General features: G+C 40.4%; 1 protein-coding gene across 1 annotated transcript in view; it reads right to left on the minus strand.

Moving 5' to 3' along the window:
• Positions 1-27,281, minus strand: part of ITIH5 (inter-alpha-trypsin inhibitor heavy chain 5) — a 264,445-nt gene that overhangs the window by 173,596 nt on the left and 63,568 nt on the right. Inside the window, exons 3-5 of the mRNA XM_086918959.1 lie at positions 26,966-27,129; positions 3,125-3,226; positions 2,464-2,708 (exon numbers count right to left, since the gene is read on the minus strand). Of these exons, the coding sequence (XP_086775085.1) occupies positions 2,464-2,708; positions 3,125-3,226; positions 26,966-27,129 (511 nt within the window). The remainder of the gene's footprint in view (positions 1-2,463; positions 2,709-3,124; positions 3,227-26,965; positions 27,130-27,281) is intronic.

Raw genomic sequence — 27,281 nt, forward strand, 5'->3', positions numbered from 1 at the left:
AGGATTGATTTTGTGCAGGAAGGAACATCTTCCTGCACATAAACAACCCTTAGAGCAGAGGTCTTCAATCTGTGGGGCGCGACGCTCAGGGGGGCCGTGGAGTCCTTGGAAGGGGGTCGCAGATTCAGTCAGAGCATGCAGATCCTGGCGTTGGGCTGATTGAGGGTGCTCACGGCGGAGGCCTAATTCATCACACCGAGGGTTGAAAAACATGAAAGCCTCATTAACAAGTACAAGGTCTTTTAAAGACCTGTGAAGCACTCAGGTGTGGCTGTGTGTGTGTGTCCCTGAAGCTGTTTCAGCTGGGCTAACATACATGAGCTGGGGAGGGGGGCTGGGGGAGGAGGCTGTAGTGTAGCCCTTTGAGTTCAATGGACGTTGCGCGCCTGGAGCTGTGGGTCCCGTGACACGTCCCATAAATCATTGGTTCCAGTCCCAGGAGCCCTCATACCTGGCGCCTGTGTGGGAGAAATGTGCCTGAGAGTCTGTTCTTCATGGTGAGATGTTGTTACAGCCTATCTACCCCCTCCGCCTCCTCCCCCCGCCCCCAGCAGGGAGGCACAGAGATGCCCTCCCATGAGCTGGAAAGAAGAAGGAAGAAGACGCAGAGAGATACTGACCCCCTCCCCCTACTCCATGAGAGAGGCACGGAAAAGGTGGGTGGATTAATGATGGGTGGATGTATGGATGAAAGGGTGGGCTGATGAAGGGTGGATGGATGGATGGATGAGTAAAAAGTTGGGTGGTTGAATGATGAGCGGATGGATGAAAGGGTGGCTCGATGAAGGATTCATGGATGGAAGGATGAAAGGGTAGATGGATGAAGGATGGATGTATAGATGGATAAAAGGTTGCATGGATGAATGATGGATGGATGGATGTGTGAAAAGATGGGTGGTTGAATGATGGGTGAATGGATGGATGAAAGGGTGGATGGGTGAAGGATGGATGTATGGATGGAAGGATGAAAGGGTGGATGGATGAAGGATAGATGTATGGATGGAAGGATGAAAGGGTGGAAGGATGAAGGATGGATGGATGGAAGGATGGAAGGGTGGATGGATGGATGAAGGATGGATGTATGGATGGATAAAAGGTTGCATGGATGAATGATGCATGGATGGATGTGTGAAATGGTGGGGGGATGAATGATGGATGGATGGATGATGGGTGGGTGGATGGATGGATGTATGGATAAAAGGGTGGATGAATGAAGGATGGATGTATGGATGGAGGGATGAAAGGGTGGATGGATGAAAGATGGATGTATGGATGGATAAAAGGTTGCATGGATGAATGATGGATGGATGTGCGAAAAGGTGGGTTGATGAATGATGGGTGAATGGATGGAAGGGTAGATGGGTAAAGGATGAATGTATGGATGGAAGGATGAAAGGGTGGATGGATGAAGGATGTATGGATGAAAGGATGAAAGGGTGTATGGATGAAGGATGGATGTGTGAAAGTGTGGGTGGATGAATGATGGATGGATGGATGGATGTGATGAGGTCTAACAGGAGCATTTATGGTTGTCAAAAGTTGATGATGAGGAGTACCAGTTTCTAGAAACATTTGTCGGAATGGGGTCCTTATGCCTAAAAAGCGATTACAAGGGGATCTCGGCATCAACAAGTTTGAAGACCTCTGCCTTAGAGGCATTTTCCTCTTTTTGTGTGTGCTGCAGAATACACCTAACTTTGAAAGAGGAAATAAAACGGAGAAATAAACGTTAGAGCTCACTGGGAAGGCTAGCATTTTGGCGCATTCCAAGGTCTACTAGCTTTGGTAAATCTAAAGCTAGTAAATGTGGGAATGTATCAAAATTAATGGGTGGATGCATGGGAACACCTATACGCCACCTATGGATGATAACCCAAGTTGTATAGTAATGTATTGCAGCCCAAGCAGCTGTATTTTGTTACATTTCTTTGCAAAGCCATGCAAGGCCATGCAGTTCAGGCTTGGTGTGGCATTGTAAATTCCAAATAAGCCTTTGAGTTAACCTGCATCTCCTTGCGCAAGGCAAGTGCAGCACAAAGGCTTAGTACATCTAAGCCTAAGAAGTGTATAGAAGAAAAAACAAGACAGCAGGCTTTTTCAATTTATGCACCAACATCCCAGTATCTATCAGGACCATCCTAATGCTGATCCAACTTAGGATGGAGTTGAAGACTCACCTGTTTAAAGAACACTACATCACAATGCATTAACCATTCACAACCCAGCTTCCTCTTTTATTGCTCGTTGATGATATGCTGACTTTTGACTAGGTTCATGCTGTAGAAATAGTGTATACATGTATACAAAGAAACATCTCCTCATTCCAGATGTAAGAAATAGCTCACTCCACTGTGCATCATATCAGCATCTGCACTCACTTGGTCACTCAGTCAGACATTCACTCGTCACTGTAATCTTTCATCCATAACCACTGCTGAACCTCACGAGCAGCAAGGGACTTACCAATGAATTTGCTCTTCTGCTTATTATTTTGCAGAGGGGGAACTTCCAGGTCGGTGAGGCCTGTGTGCTCCTGAACATACACTTCCACCAATAACCTGCCCACGAGGTTCTGGGGCCGTACGCTGATGGTGTGCTCGTACTTTCCCAGTCGCCTCTGCAGTAATTCCTCATACGCCAAGAGGAAGATGCCCTTCATTCGACCTGGAATGGTGGCAGTGGCTCTAAATGTCTCCATCCCATTGTCCCTGCATGAAAGACGGTGTAGACCCCAGCATTAGAAGTAGAGCAGTCAACGTACTATCACAATTTACAAATGCGCGAGAAAGAGCCGAAGGCGGAACAGAGTTGTATGTGGTTGCGTCTGTAAATTATGAAGTCCTCGCTCATGAGTAGTACTGACTTAGAGACCGGTAGGAGGCAACCTGGGAGCTCTAGAATGATGCTATGGGAAGGTGACACAAAGAATAAGACTAATATTGGAAGAGCCTAAAGAGTATTAACATGATCCAGTTGTCGACCATGCTCCTCTTGTTAAAGTGCTTCCATACATCCCAGTAGGCAAGATTCGGTCAAAGAAATTGAAGGATAGAGATAAAACACATGGAGTTTGGGTACACTTTTTTCTGGCCACACAAGCATGTAACAGCGCGCCAATACTCACACACGCTCATTGTTCCCATTGCTGTCCTTGCTGTCCTCTGTGTCACCAGACATCTTTGGTTTCCAGGCAACTTCACTGTAATATGTCTGCCCACCAATAATCCTGGAAGACAGATAGATTCAGCATTACACACCTGGAAGGAGACAGTGTCTAGCTATTGCTCATAGAGTGGAGCCAGGACAAAGCTAAACCTTTGCCAACTCACAGGTATGGGGGCTATTTACAGCCACAATAGATTATCTACACACCTATCCCAAACCCAGAGAGAATATTTCCCCCTACTTTCTCTTGTTTTTTGCACTTTTCAACGGTCTCCGCCTCTCTGGGAAATATCTTGAAATAAATCGTGTAAATAGTTTGGAAACATTTTAACTTTCCTGTCCCTTTTTTTTGCTTGCGCACAAGTTGTTTTCATCCCTCAATGCAACCTTCTATCAGTCTGTCCTGCCTTCTTGGACTCGAGAGAGCCAACATCTAGTAATCGGGAAACCCTTTGTTGGGTAGCTGTGCGCCATATAAATGCAAACAAATAAACAAATACAAAAATAAATCGTTGGCCCTTCCTCGTGGACGTTTGCATTCCTACTTCACTCGGTCACGGATCAAATTAAGTGATAAAAAGGCAGCAATGGTGTCTCCAGATATTATTTCATGTAGCAAGAGTGCAGATTTGGAATGTATGTCACTATATTAAGGTCGATAATTTCGACCCAAAATCATAATGTGTCCACTGTCTATATGGACCTTACCACTACATCAAAAAGTACATACTTTGTGTTCTTTAGTTCACACCTAATTACCTATTTTATGCTGGCAAATAGTGTAGCTCAGTAATCTCTCTAATAAAAATATAATTCCTAGTGTTTAGACAACAAGATATTCTTGGGTGGAAATAGTTGCGCTGACACTTCTTAAAGAGTGTGAGTTCCTACGGGTAGTATTCCATTCCATCGACCTTCAGCTTATCCATGCTAGGGGCCGTTGCATTTATTGATGGAATAAGACATGTTTGTAAACTGTAGTTCCATTCGTGTAAATGCAATGCATGGCAAGCTAAAAACCGATAGAATGGAATGGTAATCAATGTACTCACAACTGGTTAATATTTCTTTAAATATCTCCATCCATCACTGTTTGCCTTTTTTTCACCAAAGCACCCTTATTGGCACGAGCATGGCCATCCATTGGTCCCATTCGTTGTACCTCCAGGCTTAAGCTGCTGGTCAGCGGGGTGACTAATAAGACTATTTTTCTCATGCTTTCGTGGATATGGCCTAGTAGTCTGTGATTAACTCCTCCTGTTTACGTCTGGCTTGATAGCAAATCTGTCACGAAGACCTCTTGTTACCAATTCCATAAAATATATCTAGAGTGGGCTTTTACTCCACAAAGAGGAAAGGTTCGCCCTCACCTCGTGCTACTGACTGTTTGGAGTATCATTCTGACCTCTAGCAGGTGTTTTTGTTGAAATGCAAGAGAGACTAATTACATAGAAGTATACTCATTCATCAATCTATCACATTCATTAATTCCAATATGCATTCTATACAGAAAGCAATCCAGCAGGTCTGACATTCATATATTAAATAGCATTTATGCACACAACACATGCAAATAGCACGTGCATATGCTCGTGTTTTCATGCATTAACACATTAAAGCTGAACCTATTGGCTTAACCAATGCCTTTTAAATAGATACAATTTTGATTTGTGCATATCATAGTTAGACTTCTTCTCTAATGGAAAATACAAGCAAACAAGTAAGGAATTTACTGCTAAGAGTAATAGCAGTGGTCACGATCATTTGGCATATCGATTAATGTTTATTTTTCACTTGTAGCATGGTGTCGTTTCCATGTGACAATTGTGTTTAGTGCTCCAGAAAACCTACTGACCAGATCAAAGAGGTTTACCCAAAGATGGATATGCCAATATTTACAGTACTCCTGGTCTAGGGAAGGTAGACATGTTTTAGTGGCCTGTCTCCCCAATCCAGAACGAATCCAAAGATACAATTCACCTGTCCTCAATTTATTCTTGCACCACTTGTTTAAATGAATGACTGAGAGCAGGTCTAAAGCAAGAGATCAAGCAACCCTTCTGCTAAAGGCTCAAGCATTGGCCAACCATGCATTAGATACGATCTCATTTGAGTATAATGAGAGTGGCGCACAGGTTGCAATGACTTACTTAGGCAAAGGTTTAGTAGCAGAAACAGTCACTCTTCAAACACCAGTTTAATGTTCAGGATTTGCAGATTTTTCTATGATCTCCTAGGTAAAAACTTTAAGTACAAATGTAAATGCAATAAATCCTCTCTCTCGTATACACACCTTACCTTCTTTCCTTAGACGTAACAGTCTCAGCGTCAGCAGTTTTAGGTTCTGAATGCCTCTCCCAATATAAGCTCTCATTATTTAATTTCCCCTTTCCTTTCTTAACCCACAGATAAGAATGTATACTGATGGAACATGTTCTACTTCTTATTTACAAGCTAGAACTAGGTGCTGGTTGTTTCATGTTCTCAGTGACAAAGCAGGATCTAGCCAGCGCCATGTGCATGTGGCAATTTGTCTAACGTGTGAAACTGACAAAGGGATCACTGACATAATACCGATACCATAAATATATATGTAGCAAAATATCGAGTTAAAAATATAGAATACAAAAATATCGAACTCCTATCTCCAAACAGGTAAGTGCAAAAATATTGAATCAAAAATATCGTTGTAAAAAATATAGATAGTCAAAAAATCGAATTTTTTAAATATCTTAAAAGTAATTCAAAGATAATAAAATATTAAATATGATTAACTTAAACATACTTAAAATACTTAAATAACCTCAAAATTAATAAATAATTAATTTATGTTAAAAATAAATAAACATACAATTGAATTTTTAAATACGTACATATATATAAACATAATATTAATAAAAAATATACAATATTTTTACCATAGGTTAACGGGACAGTAAAATTTACTATTACCACTCCACTGAGTGCAACAGTAGAAAAAGCGTTGCATAGCGTAGGGATAAAAATTACTATTCCCACTCCAGTGAGTGCAACAGTAGGGAAAGCGTTGGATAGCGGAAAGGTAAAAATTACTATTCTCACTACAGGGAGTGCAACAGTAGGGAAAGCGCTGGATAGCGTAGGGGTAAAAATGACTATTCCCACTCCAGGGAGGGCAACAGTTGGGAAAGCGTGGGATAGCTGTAGTGTAAAAATTAATATTTCCACTCTAAAGAGTGCAACAGTAGGGAAAGTGTTGGATAGCGTAGAGGTAAAAATTACTATTCCCACTCCAGTGAGTGCAACAGTAGGGAAAGTGTTGGATAGCGGGAGGGTAAAAATTACTATTCCCACTCCAGAGAGTGCAACAGTAGGGAAAGCGTTGGATAGTGTAGGGGTAAAAATTACTATTCCCACTCCAGAGAGTGCAACAGTAGGGAAAGCGTTGGATAGCGGGAAGGTAAAAATTACTATTCCCACTCCAGGGAGTGCAACAGTAGGGAAAGCGTTGGATAGCGTAGGGGTAAAAATGACTATTTCCACTCCAGTGAGTCAACAGTAGGAAAAACATTGGATTGCGTAGGGGTAAAAATTACTATGCCCACTCCAGGGAGGGCAACAGTAGGGAAAGCGGTGGATAGTGGGAGTGTAAAAATTACTATTCCCACTCCAAAGAGTGCAACGGTAGGGAAAGCGTTGGATAGCGTAGGGGTAAAAATTACTATTCCCACTCCAGTGAGTGCAACAGTAGGAAAAGCGTTGGATAGGGAGAAGGTAAAAATTACTATTCCCACTCCAAAGAGTGCAACAGTAAGGAAAGCGTTGCATAGCGTAGGGATAAAAATTACTATTCCCACTCCAGTGAGTGCAACAGTAGGGAAAGCGTTGGATAGCGGGAGGGTAAAAATTACTATACCCACTCCAAAGAGTGCAACAGTAAGAAAAGCGTTGGATAGCGTAGGGATAAAAATTACTATTCCCACTCCAGTGAGTGCAACAGTAGGGAAAGCGTTGGATAGCGTAGGGATAACAATTACTATTCCCACTCCAGACAGTGCAACAGTAGGGAAAGCGTTGGATAAGGTAGTGGTAAAAATTACTATTCCCACTCCAGAGAGTGCAACAGTAGAGAAAGCTTGGATAGCGGGAAGGTAAAAATTACTATTCCCACTACAGGGAGTGCAACAGTAGGGAAAGCGTTGGATAGCGTAGGGGTAAAAATGACTATTTCCACTCCAGTGAGTCAACAGTAGGAAAAACATTGGATTGCTTAGGGGTAAAAATTACTATGCCCACTCCAGGGAGGGCAACAGTAGGGAAAGCGGTGGATAGCGGGAGTGTAATAATTACTATTCCCACTCCAAAGAGTGCAACGGTAGGGAAAGCGTTGGATAGCGTAGGGGTAAAAATTACTATTCCCACTCCAGTGAATGCAACAGTAGGGAAAGTGTTGGATAGGTAGAAGGTGAAAATTACTATTCCCACTCCAGAGAGTGCAACAGTACAGAAATGATTGGATAGCGTAGGGGTAAAAATGACTATTCCCACTCCAGTGAGTGCAACAGTAGAGAAAGCGTTGGATAGCGGGAGGGTAAAAATTACTATTCCCACTCTAGAGAGTGCAACAGTAGGGAAAACGTTGGATAGTGTAGGGGTAAAAATTACTATTCCCACTCCAGAGAGTGCAACAGTAGGAAAAGCATTGCATAGCGTAGGGGTAAAAATTCATATTCCCACTCCATGGAGTACAACAGTAGGGTAAGCTTTGGATAGCGTAGGGGTAAAAATTACTATTCCCACTCCAGTGAGTGCAACAGTAGGGAAAGCGTTGGATAGCGTAGGGGTAAAAATGATTATTCCTACTTCAGGGAGGGCAACAGTAAGGCAAGCATTGGATAGCGGGAGGGTAAAAATTACTATTCCCACTCCAAAGAGTGCAACAGTAGGGTAAGCGTTGGATAGCGTAGGGGTAAAAATTTCTATTCCCACTCCAGTGAGTGCAACAGTAGGGAAAGCGTTGGATAGCATAGGGGTAAAAATTACTATTCCAACTCCAGGGAGGGCAACAGTAGGGAAGGCATTGCATAGCGGGAGGGTAAAAATTACTATTCCCACTCCAAGGAGAGCAACAGTAGGGAAAGTAAATATTTCATATATGATTAAAAATAAATTAAATATAAATACCAATTACAAATTAATTAAAATTATTTACCAATTTAATATAATATAATATTTAATCAATAAAAAAAAAAGAATTACTAAAAAAAGAATTATCTATTAATACAAATGAATTACCAATAACAATTAATTAATTAACAATTGAAAAGTAATTGAAATTTAAAATAAATACCAATTATAAATTTAAAAAATTCATTAATTACAAATAAATTACTTCCCACCCAAATCTCCTATAAACCCACAACCCGATACAGAAAATAAATTAATAAAATTAACATAATTATCAATTAATCAATTCACAAAAATTAATTACCAATTATATTTTAATGAATTACCAAATAAAAATAATTAACAAATAATTCAAAATAAATACATATAAATAAATTAAAATATTTAAATAATTATAATTAAATTACTTTCCACCCTATTCCCCTATAAACCCACAACCCGCTACAAAAAATAAAGTAATAACATTAACAAATTTATCAATTAATCAATTAATAAAAATAATTAGCAATTATATTTTAATTAATTACCAATTAAAAATTAATTAACAATTTATTCTAAATAAATACCAATAAATAAATTAAAATATTTAATAATTATATTTAGATTACTTCCCACCCTATTCCCCTATAAACCCACAATCCGCACCAAAATTATATTACCCAAAAATGAAATACCATAAAATTAATTAATCAGAATAAATTATAAAATACACTTTTAACACATATACTAACATAAAAAACACTTACATATTATTAAAAAATAAATATTAACTTACTTACCTAAAATTCGATATTTTTGTTGTCTATATTCTGTCCATCTACATTTTTGTTGTCTATATTTTGACCATTCGATATTTTGTCCATTCTATATTTTGGATTCGATATTACTGCTATTCTATTCGATATTTTTGTAGTCTATATTCTGTTCATTCGATATTTTACACATTCTATATTTTTAACTTGATATTTTGCCCATTCTATCTTTTTACTCGATATTATGACTGTATACCCTGACAAAGAACTCCTCTCCAACCCTGCTGGCTTCTCGGCTTCAAGAAACCCATTGTCTGACCCTTCCAGATACCATGCAATCCAAACACATCAGCCATGATTCACTTTATGAGACTAAAGAATCGTAATGTTAAGATGGTTCTATGAATACCCTTCTAAAATTCTAAACATTTTGACAGCATTTTCACTGTAAAATATTGCTTTTAAAAACTTGTGATAATGCAGCTAAGCACTGCAAACAGAACATTTTTATTCTGTGCATTGTGTGAAAACAGACAGCCCTTCAGTATGAGATTCCATTGAATTCAATTGTGAGTTATCACAACCGGAATTAAAAGTTATACATTATGTCTCATCATGAAGTAGTAGGGGGTGGGTGGGACCTGCCGATCTCAAAGGTGGTTTTATGCAAGGCTTCCCTGATTCCTTGGAGCCTGATTCACAGACAGCACTTTGCAGTATGGTTTGTAGTACTACAAAATATGAGTTGTACCTGCACTAATTTGTGCAGAGATGCCCTCCCCTACTGCAGACCTAAATATAGCTTTTAGTAGTAAACATGGAAGAGATACGGGAGAGTGGGCAGGAATAGGGGCAGACTTACTCCGAAAGTAGATGTGATTAGGGAGAAGGAGGCGGGGTCTAGGGAGAATCAGAGAGGGGCTTAAGGAAAACCATCACCCATCCACACAAGAGTAAGCCGATTGCTTTACTCTGGCAGTAGAGACAAGTAACATATTCCTTTGTAGTACGTTTACACTTAGAGTTTATGAATAACAAACATAGTAAACTTACTCCAAAGTGTACACTAACTCCAAAGTGTAAGTTACCTTTGTGAATCAAGCCCTTGGAGTTTAACTCTTCCATTCATCCCCTGCCAAGAGCAAATGGTAAATGCGAGCTGGAGGTTACAGTAGATTGCTGAATGGGGGTCTTGGCAGTTGGATCGGAGATGGGTAAAGGAAGGCTCCGGGTCTACTGGGAGTAGCAATGTATGCTCCCCTGTACACAAAGCTTCACTTGGTAAAACATTACCCAGTGTCTCTACACCCAGTGATCCTGGAAATGGGAATAAAAGGCTACTCAGATTTGTCCAGAGTGGTGTCACCCCCAGGGATACTACATGGGCCAACAGAAAGTGAGGCCCAAGGGATTATATGTAGAACTATAAGGCACGTGGAGTCCAACACATAACATATCTCAGGAGAGGAATGCAATGGCTAAGGAACATTTAACTGGAGGAACCCTAGATAGCTCATTCTGAGGCTTGTTTAACATAAAATATATTTGCCATCTAAAGGTCAGGGACATAAATTGCTCAGACAGTTTTAATGCCAGGACTCATGATCAGCAGCCCAGTCACCACACAATAACACCCAAAGGTATTTTAGTTTAGTTAATGAATAGAAATGTGGGGACATATTTACTAAGCCATGCAACACATTGCAGCAGCCACAGGCATGGTGCTTTGGCTCTCTCCCCCTGCGCGGGAGCACTTTAGGCTGCCTGACCATGCGCACACCCTTACACTATAATGCAAGGGCGAGTGTGTGATGTCTAGCTTAGGTTTTGTACAGGAAGGGAATTCTTCCAGTACCAAATACTATGCTCAGATATAGCTTAAAAGTTATAGCTATATATTACAATTCACATGCAAAGTTAGAAAAGCTACACGCTGTCTACCTTTATAAGTAGATAGGGCTTTGTGTCAAAATCCATTGTTGATTGCATGGGAATGCCCATGTACCATCCACAGGACAAGACCTTGATGAAACATATATCACAGAAACACAAGCAAAGATTTGCACCGGATTTGCACAAGATTTGCAGTGGTTCGTGACACTTTGTGTGATACTTCACTGGCACAAATCCTTGATAAATATTAAACTTGATGCATTTAGATTTTAAGACCTGACAAGTAAGATACCCCCCACACACCCTCACAGGACTGGATTGCATGTTTTGACATATGTTTTATAATAAGAAATGCAATTACGTTTGAGATGTAACCATTCACGTTATTTTGATTTATGCTGCTTTCTTTTACTTGTGTTGATTGGACATTAGCTAAGCCCATATTTTACGTTTGTTTACAGTGTCGATTTCCCTGATGAAGGGCATGATCCTATAATGCCCGAAATGCATTGGATTTGATCAGATATAATGACATTGCCTGTGTTTAGAAAACAATAAGAAAAGAAAAAAACATGAAAAATGAATGAAATGTTGCCTACAAAGAATAAACTGATTTAATGAACGAGAAACCGAATGAATGGAAATCTTTTTCTTTGGCAGAAAGATAATAGTAGCAAGTGTGCCCATCAAGGGATGTCCCTAGAGACCCTCTAGGTCCACAACTTTGGACATATTTACTAAGCCATGCAACACATTGCAGCAGCCACAGGCATGGTGCTTTGGCTCTCTCCCCCTGCGCGGGAGCACTTTAGGCTGCCTGACCATGCGCACACCCTTACACTATAATGCAAGGGCGAGTGTGTGATGTCTAGCTTAGGTTTTGTACAGGAAGGGAATTCTTCCAGTACCAAATACTATGCTCAGATATAGCTTAAAAGTTATAGCTATATATTACAATTCACATGCAAAGTTAGAAAAGCTACACGCTGTCTACCTTTATAAGTAGATAGGGCTTTGTGTCAAAATCCATTGTTGATTGCATGGGAATGCCCATGTACCATCCACAGGACAAGACCTTGATGAAACATATATCACAGAAACACAAGCAAAGATTTGCACCGGATTTGCACAAGATTTGCAGTGGTTCGTGACACTTTGTGTGATACTTCACTGGCACAAATCCTTGATAAATATTAAACTTGATGCATTTAGATTTTAAGACCTGACAAGTAAGATACTAAGCTTCTCCTTGTGCTTAGGTATAGGAAGAAGAACATTACATTTTCTCACTGCTTATAATTGCGATTATATATTGGCGATGTTATATTGGCTAACAGAGAAATCCTGCTTATGCACAGGAGTTTGTGCAGTCAGAAGCAGATCTTTAGAGAAGCGAGTCCATGGACGCTTGGATTCGGCTCACATTCCCATGATGCTTCATGATAAAACTACGTCAGCAGCACCAAATCTCATAGGTGTGCTAAGAGAGGGTTGGGTCATTGTTCTGGCTTAAGACATAATTCATTCATTCGTTTGGAGTTTAAATATGGTTTACACTGTAACCTAATCCCCACTGGGAGTCTGATACAATATTCACTATATTTATGTTCTTCTATATGTTGCACATTATCGCACACATTATTGCGAGTGTCCCTGTGCGTGTTGTTTCAGCTGAATACTGATGTCACTATGCAGCTGTGCCTTCAAGTAATAGCCACTGGTGGCCTCCTATCAATTGCAGACTTGGACGGTGACACTCTAATCCTCCCGCCCTTCCTGGCGGGAATTAATATTACCGTTCAGCAGATGGATCCTTCCAAACCTTCCCCATCACATATATACATTTATGAAGGGCTGGTCACTAAGGAAAGAAGCCTTAACTCTCAGATGGAAGTGAATCAGGGCTCCGAGCCAAAATATGAACCATGGGATGAATTGCCTATAAAACATGCATTAAATACATAACTTCCAAATGGCCAAGTGTTCTGTGTTGTGCATTCAGCTTATGCTGACTTTTAAACCAATAGCTCTTTGCATGCAGTGCTATATCCAATATGCCATTAGTTAAAAAGTATAGATTGACTTAAGGAGTCACACGTGACCTGGGACCTCTTCCCTGCTATAATGGCTGAGGCTTCCAAAGAACAGAACTATCAGAGGAAGCGGCTGGTGGGCCGTGGAGGGGATATAGGGCAAGGTGGCATTAATGCCCTTGGAGGTCGCGGTCTACATGTTACTAGATCTTAAAATGATCTTGAATCAAGGCTTACTCTCAAGACTGCCATAGAACCTCTCCTAATGTCACGGTTGTTACCACCACGTGACATTTATTTGCACACATCATGTCGATGTATTTCAGCAAACCATCTGAATATCATTAAGAAGAAAAGTGATCAGTTCCCCATGGCAAGAAGGATGTGAATCCAAGCCACGAATCCATGCCAGGCAGCGCAGCCCTGCCCTGGCCTCGAGCCGGCATCTGTCTCGAGCATGTGCTGTCTTGTTGCTATAAACTACATGCAAATAGTGGGCGAGGCTAAGTAGGGAAGAGGGCAAAAGCATAATGCATTTCATGCAGAGAGCAATCCATTTCTGCTGTGTTTCTCAAGGATTGACAACGCCACTTGGTTTGGCTTCAACGCACTAAGCAGCACCTGTGCATGCTGTGCATGCAAACAGAATTTGAGAATACCTCTATTTACATTTGGTATGACATTAAATCCAGACCTATTGACTTTCCTAATGATTGTTGCTGTCGGTTTTGGAATGTTGGTAGCTTACGGGCCATGATTTAGACCTTGATGGGGAGGGCCTTTCACTCCCTTCTCCGAGGTTTAACCCGGTCTGTCTTCCTCACAATTATAAAACAGACGCCGAGGCAGGGTGTCTGAAATTGAATGGCAAAATCCCAAACTCCGTCAGTGACCTCTCATGCTGTGGTCATTTGGATTGGTTGGAAGTATTCACCTTTAATGTAAACGTGGCCGGATGGTGATAGGGTGGTGTTACTCCCTATGGTTTGATCTGGTAATAGCCCACTGCATTACCCTGACTGACCCCAGAGAGTCCTGCTCACTCTTCACCCTGGCCCACTGCTCCTTTCCTGTAGAATCTATTGGGGATAACAGTGATTGCAGAACACCAGAGACGCAGGTAGATGTCCTGCAAAGCGCGCACTCTGGGAGACCTCATTTATTACCAGGGTTACCTTAACAGCGTCTGCTAACATCCACTGGCCAAAGAAGAATCCCAGGCATCCCTTGGGCTGCACTGCACAAGGGATAACGGCACCAGTAACCATTAATATATTATTAGTTTTGGTGTTTTGTGTTTGTCTAAAAGATAGACTCTTAATAATGCTACACACAGAAAAGGGAGAATGAGTGGCACTGAGTAAATCACCAGTAAGCACCCACCTGGACTTTGGTGTGCAGCACACTAAGACACTTCTCTGGAAGACGCAGCCAGAGAGATTGGAATCAATCAATGTATGGCTATCAAACAGCAAATACTGTCAACCAAAACCGTGCTAGAAGTGGTTCAGAGCATTGTGTGCATACATGGTGGAGAAAGGTAGACATGGCTATGAATAAGAAGCATGATGGTGTCCTGGGTCAGTTGCATGCAAGGGATGCTCTTCCTGGCACCCTAATTGTATGTGTGTAACTGCAAGAAAGACCCCCCACTTCTTTTCCTTCCACCCTTGGTTTTGTCATTAACTTGCAATAACTATGCTCTGCTTGTACTGTTTTCCCATAGCTACAACGGATATTTGTGCATGTGTGATGAGAACTTAGACGCTTCTTATGCGTCGGCAGTGTGCGGACCTGGCTCTTTCCCCCTGGTTCTTACCTTTTTGTTCACACATTCCTACATATAATGTCCCTGTTTGCACTTTGTTAAGGGATGCATGTATTATGTGTACCATCCCACCGGCTCTCTCATTGCCACGGATAAATGCCCGGGCATTCTTTCTAAAAATGCTCAATAAAAATACGTTTTTAAAAAAGAAGCATGATGGGAAATGATGGACGGTTAAAAGGTAAAAGTGGAATACGAGTCATACAAGAGAAAAGCCTTTTACAGAGGAAGACAAACTTTAGACATAGATGATGCAAAATAAAATTTGAGAGGGTAAATTTAATAGTGATTTAGAAACATATATTTTCAGATAAGAGGGGTAAATGCATACAACAACCTCCCAGCAGTATTGGCAATAAATTCACTCAAACAGTTATGGAGCAGACGCGATGACTGGTTCTACTGTAAATGTTACAGGTTTTGACAACATGCAGTTTCATCTGACTTCAGATTACGTGTGTCTATGTTTTTCTAGCTGGGCATTAGTTAACTGTTCAATAAGATATATTTCAGAAGTACACAGTGCACAGAGCATGCTCAAAGAAATGATGAAGATGAAACCTGTATTCAATAAGCTGCTCACTACCAATAAATACATTTAGAAACTATCATTGTGACATTTTACTGACACATGAATAAGTGGGCCAATTCTCAAGAAAATCAGTAGCTGCATTAAGAAATGATCAAAACAAAAGATGGCATGGCTTTTAAGATGTTCTCCAAATTCTGAAAAAAATCTTCACATCTCACTTTCCACAAATGAATTTAGAAGACATTGTGATCCTCAACGTCATCTCTTGCCAATGACTACTCAAGTGCTTGGGAGTAATATGGGAAGAGCTGTACTACTATAGAAAAGAAAGACAACTTGTCCAGAAGCCTTCATAGTCGAATTCTCTTGAACCTTTGATAGAAGTGTCTTCCTGGACTGGAAGCCTTTATGATGACCTTATATCCCCTGGGAAAAGAGTAGTTACCTTTCCAGAGACCTTGGTTACCCTGATACCCAACTCAGAAAATACCAATCTCCTCTGCGAATACTATAGAATATGCTGCATTTTAGCATTATTTGATTTTCTCAAAAGTCCAAAGGCCGAACCAATAGGTTTAGTTAATGGTGGACTACATATTTTAATGATATGCCCTTTTGCAGTGCTCGGTCCTTCTTTTAAAAAGTGCCAGACCCCAAATAACTATGGTGCTACAACTCAAGAAGACTGAAATAAACAATTCTAAGACTACTACAGCCCTCGTGCCCGCTGTAACTTCTATATCAGACTGTAGTACAACAGCCCCAGTCCTTGTTTTGTCAAAGGCCTCTGATTTTCATTTTTTCCTTCTGAACAGAGGAACACACCGGGAGACTCCCCTTGCTACCCAGTAGTTTACATTTGACCTAGAAACATTAGATGAAAAATACTAAAACCATTCAATAACTAGCATCTAAGTTGACAATCCATGTTTAAATTATAAACTGAGGCACAAATTATTCTGCAATACTTCTCTATTCTGCTTTGTCTCTACTAAACTTGCTGACCTCTAATCTATAAATGTCACATGTTTTGGACAACAAAATTAGGTGTCTTTCTTGAGATGTTACCAGCCCTACTAAAGTAATTTTAAAAGCACCATATAAAAACTTCTTAAACATTAAATAAAAATTGACACTATTAATCCAATAAATTCTTGCAAATTTCAATCCACTAAAATGATGCACTCTCCCAGTCCCGAATCTTCATGTAATGCTCCCAATGTGTTTTCCAAAACATTTTTAGAGAAATCAACCAAATATTAACCAGATTCTCACGGATTTGCAAATGGACGAGGACAACCTTAAAAAGAAAGTTTTTAAATGGCGGTCTATTTGTGCATTATTTTAATCCATATATGGATAAGATTACGCCTATAACCCCCCCAGTAGAAAAGCTAATGAGTAAAGTAATCTTGCTGGCTACTTTGTGGAGAAGAGATGCATGAGACTATGATGAAACATGGCATACATCCAAAGTCTATCAAAAAATCATTGAAAACACTGCATGGCATATTTACAATAAACAGGCGGAGCGGTGTAGCTCCAAAATTACTAATGTCGCGCTCCATCAGTTTAAAAACTCCATATTCACAAGAATGAGGCACACCCCTGCGTTTCCCCTAGCGCTGGTGCTAAATCTAGCTGCCTAGGGCCAACACAGGCAACCTTGTACCTTAGTGCAAGGGTGTCTGCATTGCAGGGAATAATTATTCATGTGCCGGAAGGTGTCCCTCCCCGTACATAAACAATTCATAATGGTGATTTGTAACTTCTATGTGCTGCTTTGTGCAGCACATACAGAAAATGCGCCTTTTTCAGTTTTAAATTATTGTTTATGTGCAGGTAGGGAAACCTTCCTGCACATGGACAATCACTAGTGGCGATTTGCTATTTCTATGGGTTCAGCATGATGCAGCACACTTAGAAACAGCAAAAACTAGTAGAAATAAATAATTTCACTGCGTTTCACTAGCTTAAGACCAGGTCTTTACACCGCCTCGTAAATAAGGTGAAGGGATTATTGCCACCAGAACGCCATAAAAAGTGACGTTCTGGTGCTGATAAATATGACCCTCTGTTTGTCATGGAATAGAGATGTCAATCGTTCACTTTGGCAAAAAATAGGAATATGAAAATAAGTAGAAAGTCTGTAAACTGCAAAGGTGTCTGGGATGTGACATTTATAACACCCAGCAACTAAGACATTGTAGACGTGGATATTTCAACATGGTAACCAGATAGTGAATTTGGAAATGTTGTGAACTTAAGCAAATATTAAATAATTCCAAAACACACGGTATAGACATTTTTAAAGGCTTAAGCTTGCAGCAAATATTTTCAACATTATGAAATTACTTTCTCTCTTTATACCTCTATGGGAGATGATTGCAATCATAAATTCAGGGCCACTATAGAAACTAAGTATTAAGGCATTGAAAACATAATTCCACACACATAGAAAGGAAAGAAAGTAAGGGCTGCATTGCTCAGAGGATCAATATCAACAAGCATAGCTCAAAGTGTTTTGTATTAGTCTAAGAGCACTCTAGACAACACAGCACCTCTACAGGTATCTTAAAGAATACTGCCTTTAAGAAAAAAGACTACTAGACATTGTTTTGCGTCTTGAAGTTGTTATTTTACGTGTTTGTCCAAGGTTATGGTTCGTGTTTTAGAAAATGTGGCTTCTTAGTTTCCAGCTAATGTAACGATGTCTGTAGTCTGTCTTGTTATTCCTGTCTTTGTATTACACTTGCTTTTCCTAGGTTAATATTCACCTTTCCCTGGTGTACCCCGCTGAGGTTTTCTCTGTATTTCTGTCATCTTTAATCTTGGAAGATATGTCCACCCGGGTGCACATCAACTTGTTTTTATAATTTAGTTTATTTCTTTGAATTTCCACTCTTTCTTTGATCTCGTTGGTGTATCCTTCTATTTCCTTGCTAATTTCCTCTAATCCTGTCTGCTAATCTTTCCTCCGGGTCTTTATCTGTAATTCTGTCTTGATTTTGAATATTTCCATCTCAAATTGCTTTATGACTTTTGTCAGTGCCTCTAAATCCCCAGTATTAAATCCAAAGAGTATTTATTAAAGATTATTGCAGCTTGAATTCACAATACAATTTCTCCTAAACCTGGGTGCAATGTTTATAAGCATGCTTAATGTACCTATTGATTGCCAAACATTAATACTGTTAGGTTACATAGAGCATATAGGAAAACAAGTGCTGGACTATCAAAGCATGATCACTATAAGCTGTTAAAGAAATGTTTGAGGTTCACAATTGAGATCCTCATTGTCTTTACAGGGTGATGTATATCTCTACGTGCATTCATTGGATGAAATCCCCTGATGTATTGTATGTTTTACTAAACATTTATTAGGAGCAATGAATATTTAGGAAACAAATGATATTGGTTCTTAGTGAATGTCAAATCTCACAATCACAGGCCAAGGAGCGCACAGCTAGGGATATCTTACACGTTCATACAGCAGTGCTACTGCTCAATTTATGTAGATCCTGCAGTATCACTTACATCAATCTTAAATACTGTAGCCTCTGCAATCAATATAGATGAGGAATATAGATGATAAAATACAAAAGTATTACATATTGAATTCTGTCAAGAATATCCCCCAATAAAAAAGAAATTAGAATCCTCATCAAAATTGCCCCAACATGCCAGCATCACTGTCTAGTCACCATCTTCCCCATCTGTTTCTCCTCCCTCCTCTAGGGAGACACTCAGGCACACACACAAAGTCATGATCACTTACACATGATTACTCTCTCACAAATACTCAATCACTCACCAAGACTCACACATTCATAAAGGAATATAGAACTTTGAATCTTTGGGTACCTGCATTGGACTCAACTACATACCAGCCAGTGGCAGAGATCCAAAATCCTTGCCCTGAAGCTCGGTGATTGCTCTCTCTTGACTTTGCTTTATCCTCTGGTCCAGACAACCGCCAGAAGACACCATAAGGAGGGGTTAGCATGTTCACAGCTAGAAGACACCATAAGGAGGGCCCAGCATGTACACAGCCAGAAGACACAATAAGAAGGTGGGCAACATACTCACATTGATGTTAGTTCTTTACTGGGTTCATAAGATAGAGGGTTGCAGCTGACAGTTGTCAGTCCCCTGAGCCCAAGGAGGCCTATAGGGAAACAACCTTTACAACGCAACTTTTACACCGCACTACCATTGCAACAAAACTTTTACAACGCAACATCCATTACAACGCATGCATTTACAACGCAACCATTACAACGCATGACACTACAACACACACCACTACAACGCATGCCATTACAATGCAGTCCTTACAACGCATACCATTACAACGCATAGCATTACAACACATAGTACCCTTACACTATCCAACACTTACCCTACTGTTGCACCCCCTGGAGTTAGAATAGTAATTTTTACCCCTACACTATCCAACACTTACCCTACTGTTGCACCCCCTGGAGTTAGAATAGTAATTTTTACCCCTACACTATCCAATACTTACCTTACATGCAATGTAATGTTATGCGTTGTAATGGTATGTGTTGTAAATGTAGTATGCGTTGTAGTGGAATGCATTGTAAAGGTAGTTTTAAAGATTTCGTTGTAATGGCGTGCGTTGTAATGGTATGTGTTGTAATGGATGTTGCGGTGTAAAAATTGCGTTGTAAAGGTAGGCATTGTAAAAGTATGCGTTGTAACGTCATACATCCAGGCCTATAACCTCCAGGCAGTAGGACAAGAAGTCTCATCAGGGGTGCATGGCAAAGGGGGGTGGATTCAACAGTACAGGAATGGTGAGTACTGAGATGAATGCAGGCAAAAATGGCTGCTTCACGCTCTGTGCCACCCAGAGGGACCATGGAAGAATTACAGCTGCTCTCAGAGTGCAGTGAAATATGTTTTCATACTCACTGCGCTGGCAAAACTGCTGCTTGTGTCATACATGCTAGGTATCCGAGATAGGGACAACATGGAAAATGCCAACTCTTGCATTACTGAGAGAGAGAGAGATAGAGAGAGGCGCGTGCAGGCAAGTACGGATGGCCAAATACCTCTGTGGGATGAACCATCCCAGGTGGCAATCAGGGATTGTCAAAATTGTGCACTTAGGTATTTTCTGAGTTAGGAAGTGTGGATCTGTGTTGATACCTTACTTATTTAGAGCTGGTTTAGTGGTGTGGCATATTTAAATTCCCTACAGTTTCGCTCTGAGCTGCAAAATGTAGCCTGATATCAAGCGCCTTGCCACCAGAATAAAGAGAAAGGAGCTGTATGAGACACTGTCCTGTCTCGCGCAAGGGAGATGTGTCCACCTGGGTAGATGTGTATGCTGGTGGTAAAGTGGGTTCAAAAACAAGATCATACCTATAACAGAACCTTTGTGAAACGGGACGATCTGTGCAAACAATGATTACATTAAAATTAGTATAATACGTTTTACTTGTGTCTTAATCTACAGAGATTGCTAGTTTACATATTTGTTTTGAGTCTTGTATTTTTGGGGATGAGCCACCACCAACCTCTGTCCAGTAGGAGTTCTACCGTTGGATGGTTACACACCTATTGATTAGACTATTGTACTTGGGAGAGGCGAGTAAATTCTTCTGGGGAAGATCAGACCAGCGACTGTGAGTTGCAGAGTGAGGGGACTTGGATTACCTGCTTGCGGTATAAGTGCAGAAAGCAACAGTAACCTAGGGCAGACTGCTACACTTTGTGGCTATTGGTTGTAATGTAAGTGTATTCAATGGCAATGCTATAGAAGAACAAAACGTCCATGTAAAGACCCCCAAAGATGCCTTTTAATACCCACACGAGGTAATGTCCCTCATGCTCATGTTTCCTTCACCTTTATGTTGTAGCCAATTCTGTATTAGGTTCTGTGACAGATGAAAGAGAAAAGGACGGCGACCGGGTATTGTCTTTGTTTCCACTAAAGGTTTGTTTTTCCTTTGTTATTTACAGTGTATCACAGCTGCGAAAATATTTAATTAGAGATCTGAATGGGTGACCACATCTCAGGAAGGAAGGGCATTTAAGATGGAAAGCAGTCAAAAACACTTGGCATCTGAATCGAGGGTTTCAAGTAAAACTGACGCACGACTATCCGTTGCCATCTGGAAGCCACTAAATACATTAGGGACCATGGGAAGTACTGTGACCACCTCTCTCCAGGTCATTACAGGCACTGTTCCCAGTCTTGGACTTCTGTATGGTAACTAAATGTCCTGTGGCTGTTATTGTCTTGCTTTTCTTTCTCTGAACTAATCAGACTACCTGAATTCAATGAATTGTTGGTGAAATGTTCAGAACTGAAGACAGTGTCCATAATGCCTTCTGGCCTCAAGCCTACTGGGGAAACGCCTGATGCCCGGTATGGCCAGTCCGGCTCTGATGGTGGTGTATAATTGTAGTGCTCCCCAAATCATCAGAGATAGGCTAGTCACTTAAAAATCTGACAGGTTCCTACAGTGCCTGCTGCACACCTCAATGTTTCAGCTGTCTTATATTGTTCCACACCCAAAGATAGGACAATATCACGTTCATCTACAGAGCCAATCCGATGCGCCAAGCTACGATTACTACGTTTGAACCAATTGCTTAGAAAAGAGCTACACAAAGCAGCGCAGGCTTTAACAATATTGCTATTAAGCGACTCTCTGAAACTCAGAGGCATAGTTAGCTCTATGCAGGGGTGTAGCTTCAAGGGGTGTTTGGGGTATTACCCCCCTCATAAATGCATTCTGTAGTAGAGAGTTGGGTACAGAAGCTTTCTGTAGGGTACGATGAGGTGTCTGTCGGATTTCACCCAGGATTTTTACATGCACACACAGACTGAAACACAAACCCGACACATGCTCCCTCTCGCCTGTTTTAAATTTCTTTAAAAATGTTGGTTATTTTGAAAAATGTTTAGTTTTAAGCACTGCGTTCAATATGCAGTGCATCCCCTTGCTACCGCCCCCTTAAGCCCCTTTCATGTCCTGCTTCTCAGATAGTATATTTTACAATGATACGCAAGCCTAATTGTTGGGTAATCTGCAGCTAAAAGCCCCCCTCCTATTCTTATTGTCTAAGCTTCCCCCCTGGCTCTAAGGTCTGAAATTGTATAAATTAGCACTAATAATCCTTTTGTGAGATACATACTATACAATGGATAGCATGTTGTTGCTCAAAATGCGGATAATGGTACAGACAATGCACACATACTGAGCTCAGACTGACACTAACATGGCTGCCAGTGTTCCTAGATCTGTGCACACAAAGCTGAGCATGCACTGATTGTTCTGCTGTATAGGTTTGTGTCAGTCCATGAACTGAGCTGACACCACAACACCGAGTGTAAGAACCCTGCATGGATAAGGAAAAAACCACGTGAAAGCACATTTGCGGTGGTGGATAATGTGATCACTTCAGATGCACATCAAAAAGGGAATCCTTACTTTAACTCGTGGTATTAGAAAAGTAAATCCAGATCAATCAAATGTCATAGTCACATGCAAAAGGGGCTATACACAGGTGAAATTCTACACTTTCCACCATGTGTATGTCGGAGATGGCATCATCTTGAAGCCTTGAATTTCTGATCCTATTGAAAATCTTCAATAATCATGAAAATCTACTCAATATATGAATCCTTCACAATAAGCTTGGACGCGCTCATTTCTAACTTCCATGTTGCTGTTTCAGAACAGTTTTGGCATGGGAAGGAGAAATTACTGATATCCAAATTCATTGATTAATTGGTCATTGTATTATGTGAGTGTGTAATGGTCACAAGAGCTTAGAACATGTAACCTAGTTGAATTTTTTTAGACATCCATGCCTCCGTTCCAGGTCCTCCTCACCTTTGGAGCAAGCCCCAGGGTGGTGGTTTTTCTTATGCGTTAAACATTTGCCAAAGGTTCACCTTGCTTTTTGCACCCACTTGGCAATATATTATTTTTCAGGAATAAACTCTTAAAGAGAGAGTTTACTCTTAACAAATAAAAAACAAAACATGGCCTTGGCATGCAGAAAGATTTCTCCCTGTGCCTGGGTGCCACACAATGACCTTCTACCTGGGACAGCACAGCTGTGTAGGTCCCAAGGCAAAGAAAATTAGGGAGTGTGGCCCCACCTTATCTAGGATAGTGCGACCATCACTATGGCCTTGCGGGTCGGTGACAGACAAACTGTCAGGTTAAGGGTTTCCACCAGCTGAGCCAGTTGAGTTGTTGTCGTTGGAGACCCTTCCCTTTAGCCACCTTTTAATGAGTTGGGAAATGATGAGTCTGGTTAGGTGGTTTCACCAACGATTTACACCAAGTTTACTCTTTGACAAACTCTGATTGAGGCCCGTAGATCCTTTACAGTGTCTTTGGAATATAACTGATTTATTTTCAGTGAAGGTTCAATATTTTCACAATTAGTCTCAAAAGATTTCCAGTTTAAGTTTGCCTTCAACCGTTTAAAGTTTTCCTGCCCCCATCTGCAGTGCTTAATTTGTGCCGGTGCTGGTGCTTTCCGGCGCTCCGCACCGGCATTTAATTGCCAGCACCGGAGCTTATGACTATCTGCCACATGGTAGTGGTGTCTGTCAATTTAGGTACGAGCACAACAACTTCAGCTCATTATTTCCGTTTCAATTTCCAATTATTAGTATTTACCATAGAAGCCATTCTTATAGCTTAGGGGGCCTGTAATAGTATGAGTGTGATGATTAGTAGTATGTTGGTACTGTCATTGGCAGTGCTGCCAGGGGCAGCGGATGGTGCAAACTCTAGTGTACTCCTGTCGAGAGCCTCTGCACTATGTTTTTTACAAATAAAGCACTGCCCATCTGAAATAATTTTCACAACACTGAAATATATCAAACATGGCTGCAAAAGTTACAAATTTGAGGCAAGCTGGGGGAAACTGTGAAATGCTGCACCTTGAAGAAGTTGCAACCTTTTCCACAGAGTCTTTGTGAAAGTTGCAGGAAGCAAACTTTGCACACCACTAATTAATACTTGATATACAACCTGATGTCTTCATTTTCAGTGTGCTTGCCACAGATTGATTTATTGTCAAATAAGCCATGTATTACAAGCCAGAGATGTGGTTGCCCGGCCCACTCGAACACATTTCCTTTGTAGCTTAACTAGAAAGTGTTGCCTCAGATAACTAACATAAATATTACATAGATAATATTGTGGAATAATGAATGCTTGTGACTGGATGTTTCTAACATGCTAATTAATACACTGATTTTAACACCGTTGTTGCGGAAATAAAAACTATATTCTAATTAATAAGGGAAGTGAGTGAATGGATAAGTGATATAGGGAGTGAGTTAGACAGTGAATACTACCACTTAATATAGTAAACATCACAGACAAAACTGCTTCGAGAATCCCAGTATTACAAGGGTCTCGTTGAGACATAATCCCCTGGATTCCAAAAGAAAGTGTGACCTTTGCAAAGAAAAGGAAAATGAAAATGTGTTGTTTATCACCCCTTCCTCTTATTTGTGCTTCCAGGGGTGAATGCATACACCCCAAACATTGTTCATAGACATATCATTAACCAATTGTTCTAAAATCCTAAAACCCTCTAGTGCAGGATTCCATTCTTAGTATTTATCTTGTGGCAAGCATATATGTTATCCCCACATACATGTAAGCAAGAAGGCCTTCAAATGAGTGTCCTGTCTGACAGCATCCTTTCTAGCGAATGGTTTTTCTCTCAGCCCAACCCAAATGTGGGTCGGTGTTTTTACCACTCCTTCTATGATATTACAATAGAAGTGCTTGTCCACTCGAAAGTCACTCAGAACTCTGCGTATGCAAGTGCCAGCCAAAAACAATGCTTTACTGGAAGCATTAAGAAGCCTGGAAGCATCAGCTCCTTGTTACTTTTTAGTTTGCCCAGAGCAGTGCAAGCTGAACCTGAATAAACCTTTGCAGCTGCAGCTATTTTAAACATTCAGCAGAGAATTGAATGTCCCCATTTCCAGCTGAAGCAACATGAACAGAGGAAATGTCGCAAAATAACCCCAGTAATAAAGCAAGACTCATATAAATCTCGAGAACTGATTTCAGGGTCAGGACACACATGCTAAGTGAGCCATAAATTCAACATAATTAGATGGGCGATTATAGTAGATGTCCGCATGCAATATGGAACCAAATTAGAGACACGATAATGTCATGGATCTGCTTGTCCATGTCCAAGGAGAGTTTCACATAAATCCCCATGTATGGAAAGGTCTACTTTATGTGCATTGTGTGTCTTTTTTTACTCCCTGCTCTATGGGGGTTTTCGACATTTTGTAAACCTTTTGCATACAATTCGTTGTCAGTCCGATTAATGGAGTTACAACATTTTAATGTTTACATTTTTTTAATGAACATGATGATGAATTGTGAAAAATGTGCACTGACTGAAAGAACAAAATATTACCAAATATTTAGTCTACATAGAATCACCAATCAGCTAGTGTATATTTGTTGTTATCAAAGGATTAGCAAAGGATAAGCAGGTCTTAAATCAACCTCTTGTATGTCATGATCCCAAGCATAAATAATTATCTCTGAAAAGAAAAAACAAGTCAGGCTCCTCAACTGACACTATTATATAAAAGCATTGACTCAAAAACACAAATTAATTGTGTTTATAACTTAGAACATCAATGAAGCAATTTTTGTACATTGATTTACAGAATCAATACATCAAAGAACTCTGCTCAGAAAGGTAAGTGGGAGAAGGGAAGGAGGTCTTTGATGTCCGGCCACTAATGCATATTCGCTGAATTAGAATAGTTGGAGTTTGTCCGGGGAATAGAGTGACTTCCCCATTCAGCATTATCGATCAATGTCATATATTGGCAATCGCATGGCTTGTATGCGCCAGGCAGTTATCAGGTGTTACCTAATAGGTATGTTCTGTGAGTGTGGTCTCAAGAATAGAGTGGCTTGTGGTCCTGTACCCGCTAAGGCCTGTTCCTGTGTTTTTACTGCCAGGGTAAAACATAACATACATTTCCTGGTAAATGCCTAATGGTCATTGAGCTTGTAAAGGTGTTGATTTTGTGGGCTGGGCACATACTACAGAAAGCCTTTAAAATTGCTGTGTCCGACCTGGAACCAGGGAAGTGTTCTATGGGCAGTTTTAAGCTTCCTCTTCATGGTACAATCTGGTGCACCAATTTTGAAATCCTTTTAGCAAAAGAGTTTAAAAAATTTGTGATAGCCACTGTAAACTGATGGAAGAGACCAGTCGGCCAGAGTCAAGATCGGTGGTGGTGGTGGAGGGGGGTGTGGAGGAGGAAGTTCATCGGAATATTGATATGAAAGAATCATTATAGAGTAAGTTGGTGATCAGTCTTCAGCGAAACTGTCCACTTACAATCAGTGAGAAGAACAATCCAATCACACTAGCTTAAATCACATACTCTCTGTATAAACAAATTGTCATCAAATTACCGTTTGGCTGTGTTTATAACTAAGAAGCTCCATGAAGAAATGTGTGTAAATTTACTTACAGGATAACTACATCATCATTCTATGCCTATCTTTATTTGCCGTGTTGCACCATCACAACTTACATAGTGAAGTTAGAGATGAAGGCTGCAGCTGGGACCAACATTTGGAACACAGCTTCCTTGGGCTCCGACGCTCTGTTCATCATCGTACAAGAGACGGCGGTGAATGCATACCGAGAAATGATGGTGGATTTCACTGTAAGGTCAGACACCTGTGGTTTTGTTTCCTATCAGGAAATAATACATATTACAAGTTAGGAGAATTAAATCATGCAATCTGAGAAGCATTAGCAAAAAAATACAATATGGAGGTTATACTTAAGTAGTAATTGTGAAAAATAATTTTAAGAACGAATGTGGTGAGTTTTTTTTGTCAAAG

Source organism: Lissotriton vulgaris, chromosome 1_1 (genome assembly GCF_964263255.1).
Source record: "Lissotriton vulgaris chromosome 1_1, aLisVul1.2, whole genome shotgun sequence".
Lineage (NCBI taxonomy): Eukaryota > Metazoa > Chordata > Amphibia > Caudata > Salamandridae > Lissotriton > Lissotriton vulgaris.